Source organism: Mycteria americana, chromosome 3 (assembly GCF_035582795.1).
Source record: "Mycteria americana isolate JAX WOST 10 ecotype Jacksonville Zoo and Gardens chromosome 3, USCA_MyAme_1.0, whole genome shotgun sequence".
NCBI lineage: Eukaryota > Metazoa > Chordata > Aves > Ciconiiformes > Ciconiidae > Mycteria > Mycteria americana.
Genome location: NC_134367.1, coordinates 55,871,028 through 55,888,269, shown reverse-complemented (window position 1 = coordinate 55,888,269; position 17,242 = coordinate 55,871,028). Strand labels below are relative to the sequence as shown.

At 40.5% G+C, this 17,242-nt stretch overlaps 2 protein-coding genes across 5 annotated transcripts in view; one reads left to right on the top strand and one right to left on the bottom strand.

Moving 5' to 3' along the window:
* The first annotated feature begins 4,432 nt into the window (after window positions 1–4,432).
* Window positions 4,433–9,347, top strand: FAM162B (family with sequence similarity 162 member B). Its single transcript, XM_075498617.1, has 4 exons — window positions 4,433–4,607; window positions 5,041–5,152; window positions 8,175–8,283; window positions 8,523–9,347. Exons 1-4 carry the CDS (start codon window positions 4,490–4,492, stop codon window positions 8,619–8,621), a joined length of 438 nt encoding a protein of 145 aa, XP_075354732.1. The 5' UTR covers window positions 4,433–4,489; the 3' UTR covers window positions 8,622–9,347.
* Window positions 9,348–9,464: 117 nt separating this feature from the next.
* Window positions 9,465–17,242, bottom strand: part of KPNA5 (karyopherin subunit alpha 5) — a 21,811-nt gene continuing 14,033 nt past the window's right edge. For all 4 annotated transcript variants that reach the window (XM_075498613.1, XM_075498616.1, XM_075498615.1 and 1 more), the window contains 3 exons: window positions 16,765–16,892; window positions 14,963–15,141; window positions 9,465–13,224 (listed from right to left, as the gene is read on the bottom strand). In XM_075498613.1, the coding sequence (XP_075354728.1) occupies window positions 13,037–13,224; window positions 14,963–15,141; window positions 16,765–16,892 (495 nt within the window). In that variant the 3' untranslated portion in view covers window positions 9,465–13,036. The remainder of the gene's footprint in view (window positions 13,225–14,962; window positions 15,142–16,764; window positions 16,893–17,242) is intronic.

Below are 17,242 nucleotides of genomic sequence, written 5' to 3'. Positions count from 1 at the left end.
TAAATAATGTAATGACCAGGATCAGCATAAGCGCATCCTGGGAATTTTAGCTTTTTTGATACATATTTAAAAAACCTGATTTTCAACAAGGAAATGACAAGGCACCATTCCAATACCTAGAAATAGCACCAGAATGAACTCATATGAGCTGCACCGGATGAGTCTCTGCTCTGTGGCTCCATCAGTACAGCTGTGCTGTGCCTTCTGTATGAGAGGCAAAAGGCACGTTCAGAGAAGGAGGAATTTTTCTGTTGGGACAACGGTACCACAGAGCTCTTTCAAACCCTAAACAGCAGAGCTATGTTGCCAAACCAGGACGGTGAAAAATACTTTTCCGTGTCATAAAGCCCAGACCACAGAAAATTTGCTATTTTAACTTCTGTGCCATGTTACTGTGAAATAATATGAAATTTCTTGAGTTTTGTCCATGATTCTGTTTAGATCTGGAATAACTGGATGTTGTGGCAGGCCAAAATAAAGTTCAGTAGATTTGGTGTTACACAGACTTACTGTATTATTGCTACGTATGATATATCTATTTTTCTATCATTTCTATTTATATGTTGTAACCCTTATCCATATGATTTTTCTACTCATATTTTGTTAAAAATAGCTATGAATCATGTTTCAACAATGGACACAGGCAATGAAATTACTGTAACATAGGCTATGTATGTGCTACGTATTTGTGAAGACATTTTTAAAGTAATTTGAATGGCAAGGGTGCAATTTACATAACATTTGAGTAATTATGTAAGTTCTGTAGCTGACTGGAAGAATGAAGGTTTCTGCATATCTATTTATATGACGAATGCTGTTCATACATTAGTTGTGGCGAGTACTGTTCGGAATATGCAGTTATGTACAATAAGGTTAAAATTCCTGCAATTTGACTGCCAATGCAGCAAGAAGTCTCTCCCTAAAAGAGAGAAGCAAAGCTTACATTGCACAATGACTGCCAGCACTAAGCTGGTTAGAAAAGTTAATTTGGCTTGAACGTTGTACCTGTATTTATTGTTTTCAAAAGTGTTGAGCATGTCCTGTCTTGAAGATATAAGGAAAGCGGATGATTAAAGCCATACTGTTATTTAAAATTGAGTTTGCTTACCTAATTTCCTTGCCTTTCCCCACGAACTTTGGTTTGGGCTTGAACAGCAGTGATACACGCACCTGTGCAGTGTTTCCACCCAGTAGATCTCCTTCTGCTTCGTACAAACATCCTTTAGGTTGAAAGCTAAGTACAGCAGGGCATTCCCTCTACAGGACAATGAGGAAAGTGTCTTGAGGAATAGGGAGTGGGGACAGCAATGTGAAGGTCTCTACAGAGGTATCTGTAAGGAAAGACATCACATATGGCAGAATTTGAAAGGAGTCCTGCACGCCATGTCTGCCTCTCCAGCTACTCAGGTCTTCTGCATAAAGCACAGTCAAGGGTGGAGCTGAGAGGATGTAACAGATCTGTTAGCTAGACTTGGCAGAAAAAAGAGACACTGTACCAAGCTGTGTTGCACGCGTCTTTAAATGCCTTGTCTGCAAGAAGCAAGCGACCATATGTAGGTAGAACATACGGGGATTGTGCTATCCTATACAGAGGATAAAAAAGCTGAAAACGGGTTCACAACACTAAGGGGAGCATTTGCATGCGTCCCCCTGCCCAGAACAGTAAGCATTCCAGCAATTAACCATTCCTGTTACCAGGCACAGACTTTAAATGAGCCTGAAACAGGTTTTCACCCCCCGAGCACAGCACAGGAACCACCTTCCCGAGTCATAGCGAAGCCACGGCCCGTAGGTCAGACCGTGCGGGGCCAAAGGGGTCGGCTCTTCTTTCCAGCTCAGAGCACGCTCTGCTTGCTTACTTTGAAAAGATCCCAACACTACTTCTCAAAATGCTAACATCCGTATGTGCCCACCTGCAAGCTTTCTATTTCCAAGAGCAACAGGGAGGACAGACGGTTGCCAAATACAGTGCTGTCTATAGAGAAGGCAAGTGTGAAAACGGCATTTGTTGAGGTCAGTGGGAGGCTGCTCTGCATGCAGCCGCTGTTTAACCTTTTGGGGTTTTATGTCATCCATTGTTAATGATGTTAAATGATGCATTCTGAAGCCACTGTCACACAGGATACAATATATTCAGGGAGACTGAAGACTGTGAAGGCCACCAAGTTTTTCGAGCCCTCTCCTCCAGGGCATAATTCCCTCAGGATTTCAGTAGCTCTAGCTGTGCAGATGTCTTTCAGATGCCCATAATCTGTAGAGCAGTTCTTCGGCGAGTGCTGGGAACTATTTCTGTGAGCTCCAGGCTTCCTCCCAGCAGCTCTGCCGATGGCTGTTGGAACTGCAATGACTCTAAATGTGTGGGTGACCAGCATGATTAGCAACTAATAGCAGTGTTCAGGATGCTGCTCATAACGTACAATGCCGAGCAGCCCAGCCCAGCTGTGCTGACGCTTCCGACCCTTCCCAGCTGTGTCCCCAGAGACAAGGAGCACTGCTTGACGCTACAACGCTCTCTTTGAGCAGGAAGAAGGCAAAGGCAAAGGGGCTATGGGCAGACTAGGACTGGTAACGCCCAGTATCACCCTCTAGATCATTTCTATTGATGAGTCTTCATCTCCCCAACAATGTTCTGAAATATGGCAGAGCTGCTTGAGGGGTGGGTGGGTGTGAAAAGAGGTGCATACTCTTCCTTTTTGTTATTTTTAGGACACGAGAAAGTCGGTGTGGAGCTTTGATTCAGGGAGCTGGGTTCTTCTGTTTAGAGAATGGCTCATTTGCAAACAGAAATTTTGTTCTGAAATAGAATGTGGGAAGATTGATTTTTCTTTTTTTAAGTTGGTATGAGTTAAATGGATTGGAATGGCTTTGATGTTTTAATAAGGACATTTTGTTACTTTAATGATTTTGGAATGGAAACTGTACATGTGTGAATAAGAAAACATCACCATGGGACTACTTACTGAATAGAAAGTGCTTTTTTGAATATCTTTCCACAGTGAAATGTTGTCCAAACAACATTTTAAAAAACTTTTACTATCGAGGACGCTAGAACTCAGTCATGGTAACAAATTTCTGATTTCCTCTACTCAACAATTTGCTTTCAGAAAGAGCTGCTTACCTCTGGCTCTGCTCCTGAAAATACATAACTGGAGGTTTTGACTACAAAAGGTTCAGGACTCCTCATCCGTGCCGTCGCGCTGAGCACAGGGCTTTAGCTGCTGCCGGGCAGTGACCCATCCCTGGGGAGCAGGGCTTCCGCCGCTCATCCGCAGGCAGTCTGGCCCTGGTTGACGGATGCAAAATCTTCCACTGTTTGGTGCATCAGACATCCTTCTGCTGAGACACGGTGTTGCACTGGCACTGGTATCATGCTGGCACAGGCGGTTGCTTACTAAATACGTACTCTGTGCTGACTTTTCTGAATCAATTTTTTCAAGGATGTGTTTGTACTTAATTTCTTATTTTTTTATTTTTTAATAGAATCATAGAATCATTAAGGTTGGAAAAGACCTCTAGGATCATCTAGTCCAACCGTCAACCCAACACCTCCATGCCTACTAAACCATGTCCCGAAGTGCCACATCTACATGTTTTTTGAACTCCTCCAGGGATGGTGACTCCACCACCTCTCTGGGCAGCCAGTTCCAATGATTGACCACCCTTTCAGTAAAGAAATTTTTCCTAATATCCAGTCTAAACCTCTCCTGGTGCAACTTGAGGCCATTTCCTCTTGTCCTATCCCTTGTTACATAGGAGAAGAGACCGACCCCCACCTCTCTACAACCTCCTTTCAGGTAGTTGTAGAGAGCGATAAGGTCTCCCCTCAGCCTCCTTTTCTCCAGGCTAAACAATCCCAGCTCCCTCAGCCGCTCCTCATCAGACTTCTGCTCCAGACCCTTCACCAGCTTCGTTGCCCTTCTCTGGACTCGCTCCAGCACCTCAATGTCCCTCTTGTAGTGGGGGGCCCAAAACTGAGCACAGTATTCGAGGTGCGGCCTCACCAGTGCCGAGTACAGGGGCACATAAATAAAGGTTTACTCTGTTCAGGATGTGAAAGGAAAAAAAAGTGTTCTCATCTGAAATAAACAGAAAAGCATGTGATGAGAATCGGTACGTTTGAAGCTCCTGGAAGCGGTAAAATGACAGAGCGCGGATGTGCGCGGGTCTGCGTTACAGCCTTGAGTCCACCCTGCGCCGAGCCGTGGAGCCGAACCACCTCGCGTGTTTCTTTTACTGAGTTTTGCCTTCAACGTTGAAGCTTCGAGGGCAGAGGTGCCGCACACCGGTGCCTCGGGTGGGCAGGACGGCTCCCCAGGGGGACCGGTCCCCTTGCCGGCGGCCGCCCCGCCCCGCCCCGCCTCGCCTCCGGGCGCGGCTGGAGGGGGTCGGCGGGACGGGGCGGGGGCGGGCGGTGCCGGGGCCGGGGCCGGAACCGGGACCGGGACCGCTCCCGCTCCCGCCGAGGCAGAGTGCCCCGCCGCTCCTCGCCATGCTGCCGGCGCGCCTCCGCCCGCGGCGGCTCCTGCCCGCCGCGCCGCTCCGCCAGCCCGCGCCGCGGGGAGCCGCCGCCGGCGGGGAGCCCGCCCGGAGCCCGGGCCCCACCCGCGGTAAGGGGCTGGGGCGGCGGGGCTGGCTCCGCGGCGGCCGCAGCGCCTGGGGCTGACGGGGAGGCGCGGCGGCGGGCGGGCGGCTCGGGGCCGCGGCGGAGCGGGGCTGGGGCTCCCCGGCGGCCGGGCCCGCAGCGCGGCCCGCGGGTGGCGGGGCAGCTCGGGGGGCGCCAGGCGTGCGCCTGCTGGCGGGGGTGCCCGCCCGGCTGGCTGCGGGGAGGTCGACCCAGACCCGCAGGGACTCTCGTTGCAGGCGGGGGGCTCAAGAGACGGCGTGGAGATAACTCTGCGTGGCGGAGATGGGGAAGGTTAATCCCGAGTTGCCCTTTCAACGAGCAGGACGGGCGGGGGTTTTCCCCTTCCACCCTTACTGCCACCCATCATTGACTCTTAGTGCACGGTTTGACGAAGTGTTTTCTTCCTAATCTTGAAGCTGAGCAGGCTCACAAGGTCGTGGCAAGTTACAAACCTTCGAAGTTTGACAAAAAAATCCTCCTCTGGACTGGACGTTTCAAGGCAGAAGAAGAGATTCCTCCGAGGATCCCGTAAGTGTGCTGCTCTTGTCCAAGGGGAGCATGGAGCCGAAGGGAAAGCAGCGGCGTGATCCTGATCTAAAGCTTTTCCACAGAGTTTGAACCAGTTAGTTTTTCAACAGTGAAAACTTGGAAACACAAATGAGAGGGCAAAAGAATTTCCTGTCCTGGTTAGAGGTTAAGATGAAAAAATGTTCCTTACTGGGGTCCCCAGAGCCTGGGATTAAGAACTGGATCCATCTGAGTAGATAGCCTTGGTTACATTTATGTACTGGCTTGTTTATTTTGCTTATTCCTAATGTGCAATCAGGGAAAGATGTTATTGGTAAACAATATTTTCTGTTTATAGCTCCCATGAACAGTTCGAAGGGAGCTGTCTGTCACTGAATGATTACATCCAACAAATGATGATTTATTATCGAATTTAAGGAAAAATAGAGAAGGAGCTTATGAGAGAAACATCCCCCACCAAGGAAAAGCGAGTACTTGACATAGCCTTAGCCTCCCATTCTTGCTGACCCACTGGACTAGAGGATCTTTGAAGGTCCCTTCCCACCCAAACCACGCTGATTCTGTGGTTCTCCAACTCGCTGAAGGTTAGCATCCCCTGGGGGAGTCAGTCACTGGACACGTGAAACCCCTCTAATGCCAGCTGCTGCCTTTTTCTCAGGATGTTCGATAGTGTGTTAGACATCTCTCTCCAGGACACTACTTTTTATCATCACAGTACATCCCTGTCTTGGGTGGTACGTTGCGCGTAAGCAGTGCGCAGAGCTGTGTCAAGCAACAGGTACATCCTCTGCCTGTTCCTCTTGGTTCCTGACAGTTTCAGTGATGTTTCCTGAGCTGAACAGTGGCTTTCCATTGTCCCACCTCTCTTGCGCTGTGTTAGTCCCACCATCTTCGCCTACAGAAAGGCTCAGACAGGTCTCAGAAGCTCTAAAAGCTATTCAAGCCGTCGGGAGGTGTTTATAAAGACATACACGTTTGCCAGTGCATACACGTAAGCGCACACAAGTTCTGTGCGGTAGTTGCCTGCCAAGTGCGTGCCACCACTTTGTGCTTTCTGGGTGAGCAAAGACTTTTTAGAACGGTAAGATCATAAATAGTAATATACTAAAAGAAGTTAATTGTGAGACATTGAAGCTGAATTGTGTCACTGCTCTAACTGTTAAAAAAAATGAAAGAATTGCAAGGTATTGTTACCTGTGAACACAGTCTAGCTGCTGAAGATAGTTTGTACTAAGGGTCACATCTGCAGTCCTTATTCAAGGTTGTTGGGTTGTTGTGGTTTGATTTTTTTTTTAAACAGCTGTTACTGACTTCAGCAGAGGTTTAACCAGAGTCTTGATAAAGGATTGAGGAGCAGAGGCCCTAATGTGCAATTAGGGAAGAACATAATAAGGTCTGTTTTCCTTAAAGCAGAGGCAGAAAGCAGGCAGAAAGTGAAAATCTGCTTCAGAAGCGTTTCAATTAGTGCATTGTGAAATATAATTAGGCTAATAAGCCAGACTAATAACATTTATGGTTTTGTTTTTGTTGCTACAAATGGATTAGTGGATTAATGATTTTACGTGCTAGTCTGATGTGTGGTTTGTTTTAAAGATGATGTGTGTTTACCATTGTACAAAACAAAAGCAGTTACTTAGAACTGCAGGCATTGTCAGTCATCCGCAAGAAAGGTGGCATGTACAGCATGAGCGTGTGTGTGTGTGTTGGCCAGGAGGGGGGTAGTATGGCATAGCCGCTCGTCAGACTTGCCCTCTTCTCTTGCATTAAAGCCTTCGAGAGAAGCACTGGCCCCTCAGCCTTGGCACACACTGCCATGGGCAGAACCTCCGCTATAAAAACTCCAGCTCTGCCCCATCCCACCACTCATCCTCTTTAAAGTAAAGCTAAAGGTGTTTTGGGGGAAAGAGATCATTAAAAGATCTTTACTCACAACATGAAATCAATTCGTTGTGTAACTATCCTTTAATGTATATATACGCATGAAATGATAACTATTTTGTGTATATTTATATTCTATATCTTATGAATATATATCTTTATATATGTAAAGCATTCTCATGTGACTTATGAAAGGAGAATAGCGCACAGCCAGCATTATAACGAACATCTTAAAATCTGTACTCCCAAGTGTAATGTCTGACTCAGAAGAAGGCTCAGCTGAAAGTTTGGAGACCATTTTAGCGATAGGGAGATTTCCTGTACCGCTGGTTCTCAGGGGTACGCAGCCTGCCCGCAGCGGCGGAGGGTGGAAATGGGAGCTGTACCAGCGCAGCTTGCTGGGCCGTACAGTGCCTCTCTCGCAGCAGCTACTGCCAAACGCAGGGGAGAAGTTTTCATTACTTTTGCCTTTGATGACCAGCAAAAACAATCATGTCGATTGTTCTTGTTTAGGTGTGTGTTCCTGTAATAGCGAGAAGGCTGACATCAGCCGCCCACTTTAAATAAAGCTGCTGCTTTTCGCAAGAACTAAAAACTCTTAACTTGTAGCAGTACAAACTGTTTTAATCACCTACCCAAGTACGTAAAGTCCCTAGCCTACAGTATGCAGGATGCCATCTAAACAGGTTAGGTATGACAGCAATTTATTTCTAAAGTTAATTTTGAATAAAAGGAAGTTGCTTTCACCACATCTGGTTGACACCACATACGCTTCTCCATCTGTTTCAAACAGATAAAACCCCTTAATTTTTACTATGTTTAAAAAGAGCTTAAGGTGTGATTTCTGGTGTATTGACCCCAGGTATTTAAATGCAAATATTTATTGCATGTGCAATTTCCCCCCCCCCCCATCTTTAAAAAATCAGCTTAAATCCATTAAATGTTGCTTTTCCACTGGCAAGGGATTAGGGTCAGAAAATGCAAAGCTCTTGGGTGGTACATAACCACTCATAGCAAGCTGAAGATGCTTGTTTTAGAAGTTACTCTACTTTTATTTTTCAATGGTGATGTTATGTCTGCAATGCTTTGAAGAAGAGATACCTCACAGTTTTGTAATGATTCAATTCCGTAACTTTAATTGCAGGCCAGAGATGCTAGACAGGGCAAGAAACAAAGCTCGAGTTAAAGCTTGTTACATCATGATCGGACTCTCGATTGTTGCCTGTTTTGCAGTGATTGCCTCAGCTAAAAAGGTGAGTAGAGCACTAGCTCGTTATCGCATAGCGTACTTGGAACTGATGGAATTCTGTCAAAAGCAGACAAACCTGAACAAACAGCAGCAGCTGACACCTGCCCTAGTTTTAGCTAACCTGTGTTCCCGTCACCCCTGACACGTAAGTCGCTGCTGGCTGTTGCTGCGCCGGGGTAGCTGTCCCCGCGGCGCGTCGCTACTCCTACGACACTACTCTTAAGCAGTGTTCTCCTTCTGCAGGCTGCTGCACGTCACGAGTCCTTAACAAGCTGGAACCTGGCAAAGAAGGCCAAGTGGCGGAAAGAGGCCGCGCTAGCAGCGGAGTCAAAGACAAAGTAACTCAATATGAAATGCCAAATGTCCTTCTAGGAGCAAAATTAGCTGTTGCTGAGCGGTTAGTGAATGTCACCAATAAATGGAAAACTGTAGCATTGCACACACGCTGGAGCCAACAAGGGTAGTTAGAGGATCACAGAAAGAAATGCAGGGTCTCTTTCATTAGGGATATTCAATGTACTTGTTTCAAATTATTAAAATTATAATGTTTTGCACATGATTAAAAGCAGTAATTAATTTCAATGGAATTAATTTCCTAAGGATGTCAGGTACAGAGGGAGCCAAGTTTCCACTAGCCATCTTAAAAACTTTCTTTCAGGCTTATCTTGAGCTGTTACACAGGGAGGAGTTCCTTACAGAAAAGCTAGCTGTATTTTTCAGTGAAAGGTTAAATGCAGCAAAGACCAAGCAGTAGCAAAGGTGTGAAAACTGCAGAAACAAGGAGACTTACGAAATTCACTTTTGCAATTCCAAATTAAGAACAAACTGTCATCAGCCAGAATATTACAAGTCTTATACACTAAGAAGAGAAGGTTTGGAGAAGTGAGGGGAGGGGAAATAGGCTGATAATTCCACAATTTCTCAAGGCCTTATAAACTTCATGGGAATTCCCAAAGAAGTGGTCAGTTCTGCAGGCAGACAGAACTGTGGTTATCGTACAAGTATAGCTTTGGTTAGATATTTACAAAACATGTTTAAAACCAAAAAGTTTTCTGTCTGGTGACAGTGCCTAGTTTTACAGTGCACAAATCAGCCAGTTTGAATTCATTTGCCTCAATGCTGTATTCAAAACAGCATTTGTGTTTTCTAGTTTAAGAAGCCACACTTATTGAAACACTAAATAAATACAATAAACATCTGTAAAATAGGTTTTATTGGTTTCTGTATGGTATTTGGAGATTTAACATTCCATAATATTGCATACTACTCATATGTGTTCTATTACAGTAATGGGCCTTTGGCCTGGATTTAAAGATGCACTATTACTATCTGAAGTTAGTATAGGTATTTTAGTTTCCACACATTATATGAAGATATTGTGCCATAAATAACTGAAATTTCTCATTCCAGATTTCAGTGAACTCTTGAGGTCACAGTTAAACTTGGCATATCAATTGGCAGACCTATTACAAAAATCCTCAGTTGTACAATTTAATAAATTTAAACCAACTGAGAACTAACCGTGGAGGAAAGACAATAGTGCATCTTTTCTTTTTTTTTTTTTTTTTTTCTTTTTTTTTTAAAGACAGACCCGACAATAAATATTTTCCAGTTGCAAACTTGTTCTACAGCTAACTTATTTCTGTGCCAACATTATTACTATTTTCTGATTGCTGCTAGCAACAGTGTTTAAAGCAAATACTAGAAAATTAAAAAGCTGTATGAACCAGTCCTCAGACAAAAGTGCAATGATGAAAAAATTAGATATGATTCAGTGTATCAAGAGTAGGGAACTAAAAAAAAAAAAAATCTTATGCTTTGCATAGTTGCATAGATTAGCTAGTCAGTATTCACATTTAAGCAGAACAAATGGTACCCTTTTAATTAAAACCAAAACCACAAAAACCAAACCCCTGTATTTTTAAACAGACTTTGTAACTGATGGGGTACTTCAGATTCCATACAAAATACCAAACTTAAAGAGATTTTCTTCTCTCAGTTGTTTTTTTTTTCCCTCCACACTGGTTGCATCTGTTTAGGCAACATCATCATATTCACGCCCCTACCTGCAAATGACTACACCAGAGCTGACCTTAAGTCATCACCTCTGGTTTTATATTGTTCATTTATGTGCTTTTAACAAAGTGTGATGTAAACCCAGTGATAAAATAGGAGAGGCCATCCTGTACATTTATCCTTTACAGAAGAATTGTCATTATTATTTTTTAACAATTTTAGGGTAAACCAAATGTTGAGTTTAAATAATGATTTTCATTAGCCAAAAGTCCATCAATTTTAGTTCCCTTTTAAACCATTACATATAAATGTATTAGAGGCATGAAATATAGTTTATCTAAATGCGTAAAGTGCAGTCACTAACTGTTCACACATATAGAACAATATATCCGCAAAACTGAAGACATTCTTTTCAAAACAAATATAATACTTTAAATGTCCCCTCTTTTCTTCATTTTCAAGTCTTTTAATCAAGATTTTTATAGTTCAGGTTTGGTTTAGAGAGGCTTATAAATGCAGTTTTTACAGGGTTCTCCAAATAAAAAGCAGGCACAGCTGGTTATGTTATCAAAGCAAGGTTGTTAGAAACAATGGAATACCCTGTTACCTGAATAATTTTCTTACACTAGAAGAACACTGAAATTCAGCATTTACTAGTAATCCTGGTAGATTTCCATGATTGTTACCCTGTACTTTGAACAGATGGCTGGGGGGGGGGGGGGGGGGGGGGGGGGGGGGGGCGGAGAAGGAAGGTCAGTATATGAAAACCTAAAACTATGAGAGTAAAAAGGGCACAAATACAATCATCTAACATTATGAAAATTTGGCAGCTGTACTCAAGATTATCACACTATTCAAAACGGTTGTATGCTGTACAAATCTAGGTTTAAAGTGTCATTTGCTAAAATATCTCAATATTCAGAGTTCATAAAGTAACAGCACTCCTATATACACTTCTATCTTCCACTAAAAAGACTTCAAAAAGAGGTTTCTTCCCTCCCAGTTACATCTTAGTCAAAACTGACCATTAATCTTAGAAAATCCACTTTAAGTCCCGCGTTCAATTACAATATAGTATATATTGCTGTAACATCAAAGTGAAACATCTTAGAATCTTAACTTGCACGTAAAAAAAATTCTAAATATAAAATGGTACTGTAAATGATACCACCTTTAACCTGTATTTTTCAGTGCATTAAAATATTGTTTAGTGACAAGCACAGTGCCATGGGGTAAGTAATCTGAAGTTTAAATTGCAGCTTTTTATGAAGCATGAAATGCTCTCGTATGTCAAGGATTTCACTTAACCCAGGAGTTTGATGTTAATACATTAATTACAGGTAATAAAAAATAATCATACTTCAGAGTTAACCCAAAGTATTAATTTCTCCAAATGAGATATACTACTAATACACCAGAAACACTACTTATATGCAAATAAAAGCAGAGCATACATTTTTCTGTATTCAAAATTGTTAATGTAAATGTTAGAATTCTATTTCTTTTAGTGTTTAACAGCAAACACTGTATATTGTAGAACCTAAATATTTAGATGACAATAACTTCTAGTTAGTTTTGGTGTCCACATACTTAATGCTATTTACAGTACAACAAACTTTTCCTTCAACTGGAAAGGAGTGATTCACTATTCATTCTTCACTGCAGTATTTCCATTGTCTTACCAAAAGAAAACCAAGTTAGTTAACTTAAAGAACAATTCACATGGCGGTAGCATATTTGGTCAAAAAAATAATGCCTACTCTCTAAACTTTTAAGAAGCTACTGCACTAGAAAGGCAAACATCGCAATGTTTCTCAAACTAAAGTGGTGTTACCACATTTTGACAGGAAACAGCTGTAAACCATCTGCTGGGTGATTTGTGCAAATCACCATCTCTGTCATTCATAATCGCAGCATTCTTGTGGTAACTACAGCAACTGCTTCCACTGCAAAGTACTGTACTTGTGGCTGACTTTTAATGCCATTTAGCAGCTTTAATTACACAGCCAACAGCAAATGACCAGCAAGCTCTCTGCTGATTCCAATTTGAAAACCTCTGAAATAGTCCTCTTCCCACATAATTCAGAAAAAGCTTTTTCATATATTTGATATTATATTAGGTAATTAGCATTATATATTTATATCTATTATGTTTTAAAATACATTTTATAAATAAATTCCAACAGTGTGTTGTAAAGCAAGTAATGCATAAAAGTTTCACAATTTAAATAAATATTTTTCACATTCCAATTCAGCTTCTTACAAGCTCATCTTTATTTCATGCTTTAGTTCTGAAGCAATGTTTTTGCTTCAATACAAGAGGTAGATTTGATAGAGACCGGGCAAGTCAAGCCTACTGCCAAAAATGCAACTGTCAGTAACTGTATTGCTGATATGCAGTTTGAGACTACATGAAAAATTCAGAACCACTACCTAAAATCCTACCAAGTCTTAGCTTAACAGTTCTTGTTAAATCACATTTAATGCTTTAACTTTAGACATGATTACTCACAGTTGTTTTCTGTACATAAGAGATAATGAAAAACACAAATACAAAACAAAGAACAATTGTATCTAACACAATATATAAAAGTGCATGAGCTGCTTCATCTATTTCTGCAAAACATATTCAAATTTTCCTCTAACTTTGGCCATAAAGAAAAGACCTCTGGGGGAAAAAAAAAAAAAAAACCAAAACCCTACAAGTGTTTACATTTTATGCTTGTCTTCACTTCAATAGCTTAGAGCTGAAACCCCTCCATTGGAGCCTCCTGCTGTTGAAACACAAACTGCTGCTGACTTTCATCCACCTGAGGTGCAATACTGGAGTCCTCTTCTTCAACACCAAAGTAATGTTCTATGAGTTCAAAAGCCTTTTGGTAGATCTCTTGGTTTTCATGCCTCTGAAGAAATTCAATTTTATCAAGTCCTAAATTCAAAACAAAACATTTTCAAAATCTAGTTGCTTAAATGAATGATGAATTCAAAGGGAAACAGCTTATAGTATAGTGGTACTTCTTAGATGAAAAAATGCAATCCCAAATCATCTCCATTCATTCAATATCATTGACTCTTAATTTCCTAAGTTGTGTATTTCTAGTCTTCGTTTTCCGCAGCATTTTCTGCTGTCCAAACTGATTTTAAAACTATGCTAAAAGAATATCAATTAAACTAAGGAGGAGGAGGAGACTGTAGTTATCTACAAAGAAATATGCCATGCCTACAAAGAAATTGCATCTGTATAGAATTAGGACAGCATAAAACTGTTTGCTATAGCAATTTCTAATATCCCCATTTCTTTTCTTTCACTCTTTCAGTCTTCCCCAACTCTAAATTCTATCCCCTATTATGGAGTCATCACTGGGCACAGTCTGGTATCTTTCTTCAAATTTAATTTTAAGATTTGAAGATACTGTCTTTCCAAAGGCTTATCATTTGCAAGCTAGAGGACATAACCTCTGCTCTGCTGGCAGAATTAAGTGCTTGGCGGTCAGCTAGGTTGATTCAAAACTCCTTTTTAGCTATTTCAGATAATTCCGTTTTCACTTAAGTTGGATTAGGAAGAACTCATATAAACCCTTCTGGTGACTACAGAGTCCACAGCAATGAGGGTGACGTAATTAGCTGTTTCCCCTACTTGAACTTACTCTACAGCTTCAGCGGCCTACACTTAACTGCTAAAGAAAAAAAAAAAAAAAAAAAGAACCAGACATTCAATAGTTGAAATTATAAACGGACTCAAAATCTGGAACAGAATAAATTCCATTAATGTATTCAGTACTTATTCCTCTTACACGTTAGATTGCAAAGTAAGTTCTCTCAAGTATGCACTTGATTTTAGAAATTAAACTCTGTAACAGGGAATTCAGATTTAAAGGCTGCTTTACAGAAAAGTTAGTACCATCTAATCAGACATAATGTGGTCAACTATAATTGTTATTAGCAGTTTCTGAAACACAAATGTCTGCCAATTTTGTTTTGTCAGAGCTACAAAAAGATAACCCTCCATAAATAATGCCAGATTCATTATAAGCCAGGTTTAACATTAATTTTGTTAAATCAAAAGCATCTAGTCATGAAATTCCACAAATGTTATTTTAGTTTTGAAACTCTGCCTTTAAAATGTGGTTTAATTCAACAACTCTTAAAAGAAGAAACAGAACAAAATACTTTCGCAAATTAAGTTACAAACTTATTTTATTTTATGATCTGAAGTTGATTTTGCTATTACTGATATTTACTATGCTAAAAAGTGATCCGACTTTGGGAATAAGTAAAACAAACTCTGATCCCGCATCCCTGTTGGTAATGAAACTGTACTAGACAGGACTATTATTAAAGTAATGAAACTATATTTAGGATTGGCTGATAAACTTATCCAAACCATGGCTCCAAAAGACTAGGACACCTGTGTATTAAATACTTCTGAGAGTGTTTCTCTAGAGGCACATTTCTTAAACTGACTACAAACATCCACAGGTTTTCTGCATTTAACTGCTTTTCCCATCATGTTACATTACTTAATTTATGATGCATTCATGTTCACTTATGCTTGAAGTAAAAATTCTAATATTAAACTTACCTACAAATGGTTCACAATGGTTTTGTTTTTACAGCCTGAAATAAGGAAGTTCAGGTATGTAGTTTTACAAGAAGTAATTTCTTACCGTATGCTTCCTCTATAAGGGCACAATAAGGATTAATGCCCATTCCATTTTGCTTAGACTCTTGTTCTCCAAGACGCAGAATATTTTCAAGTCCATTTAAAGCCACCTGTACTATTTTTGAATCCATCACAGTCAGGAGGTCACAAAGAGGCTTGGTACAACCTAGTGCTACCAAATACCTTTATAACAGCAGAAAAACAGAGGGGGATGGGGGGAAAAAGAAGGACTGATAATCCAGCACATTTATTCCGATATATGCCTGTCTATCACTATTGGTCCTTAATTTTGCTAAAAGAAGTGGCTAACAAAAGATTTCTAAACCACAAAGATAATCTTAGTCTGAAACAGAATAAATATTCTAATTTATCTCAATGAGAAAATTTAATGTGCATATTCCTAACTGGAGTTCAGAATCTGTAATCTTTTCAACTCCTTTTCGCTTATGATCTTCAGATGGGTTTAACTGAATAGAAAAGCTAGTTTTAGCAGTAAGTTCTCTTCTCAGGCATTTGAAATTTTGTAGTGGCAAAAACATCGAGTAAACACATTAGAGACAGATAAGAACATTGGACACTGCTCTATACTAACGTAGTCCACGCCAGCAGCCCATTAAGATATTAGCATTACCTACTGTAAAAGGAAGGACATAATTGTAAATACAAAAAAGATAATGGGATTCTGAGTATCCTATTCCTTTTTCCAATTTTGCACAAAATTGTGTAGGAATTTTGGAAGTCAGAACCTGTGTCCTTGTTTCTAGTGTGCAAGTAAAAGGAATGTTTGCGAGCAACAAAAGGTTGCTTAAATACAGTTTATTTAGTAGTTTTAAATTATCCTGCAGTTAGACAGTAGTACCTTGATGTTAAAAGGGCTAAAATTTCATGACATAACAACATATCTGTATTTTGTGATGAGAAGCTACTTTTATGGTATTACATGCACATTTACTATTTGAAGATCCTGAATTAAAATACGCTAAATTTTAAGATGTTACATTATGCAAGCAATCAAAATAATAGCAAAACAACCTTCAACAAACTTTTCTTACCTCTGATAACACTTAGTGGTTATAAGAAAACCAGGACTGTTTACATTTTAAGTAAATCAGCATGCACTTATTGCAACAGATCTCCCAAATGTGGTCGAAGAGTTATCACATCACTTTCAGTTCTGGCTTCCAAATAATACAGTCATTTTAAAATCCATTTATCAACTACTGATTCAAACTGAACGCTATGCTGATGGTATTCAGAGAAACCAGAGAATATTTTATTCGAGTCATTCAAGAAGTCCAATCTTTGCAGCACATAAATAGCTGCTGACAGTAAAATTTTAATCAAACTCAATTCTGAAAAAGGAGTTTAGATATCTGCTTTAAAATAATACTGATAGTGAGTTTAAAATACAGGAAGAAACCATGAAAATTCCTGACAATCCCATTGCGCATGTTTTCTAAACAACTATCCCAAATTTTTCAATTTTCAAACACTGAAACTGTTTGTTAACTGTTCCAATTGTGTTTGACAATATAGTATCAACTCTGGAAGATAACCTTGTGAAAGCTTTAGCTGTAACATCACTGAAACAAAGCAGTATTGGTCAATTTGTTATTAAGTCTACTGCATACATTTCACTCATTTTTCTGAGCTTTTATATGTTTAGTCCCTGTGTCAACAGAGTTACAAGGAGTTACGGTTGTGTTTAGGATTTTGCTGCTATGTTTGTCAGGATTCAACTGCAGAAGTAAAAATGCCTTAGAAAAGATACTTAGGCAGAGAAAATAGTAACACACACAAACTTACCTAATCTGTTCAGGGGTTCCTCCTGATGTTGCATTAGTTATGGCCCATGCTGCTTCTTTTCTGGTGCGAAATTCAGCTTTCTGAAGAATTTCGATCAATATTGGGAAAATATTTGCATCTATAACAGCCTAAGAGATGAAATTATAATATTTTATAATAATTAATAAAGATTTAGTATGCACAGAGAAAGAACATTAATACCCTTCACTACAAGGGTCAGTGATGCCTGCTGATATCGAAGCAAACCATGTTTTGTTAGAAGGCACCACACTAACTAGAAATGCTAAACTGAAATTCAGAATTATTCCAACATTGCACTACAGCAGCCATCAGAGTATCTTCTTTGTTGACTTCCCTGTCTCTGGTGGACAGAATACTGCTTACTGGACAGGCCCATTTAAAAAAAATCATATGACATAAGCGCTAAACCCGAGGTTTTGAACTGGAGATCAAGCCTCAGAACAAAACTTCCCTTTGT

Coding starts and splice junctions, on each gene's coding strand:
- FAM162B (XM_075498617.1), top strand. CDS start 4,490: ATGCTGCCGGCGCGCCTCCGCCCGCGGCGGCTCCTGCCCGCCGCGCCG. Junction 4,608..5,040: donor GAGCCCGGGCCCCACCCGCG/GTAAGGGGCTGG, acceptor CTAATCTTGAAG/CTGAGCAGGCTCACAAGGTC. Junction 8,284..8,522: donor TGATTGCCTCAGCTAAAAAG/GTGAGTAGAGCA, acceptor CTCCTTCTGCAG/GCTGCTGCACGTCACGAGTC.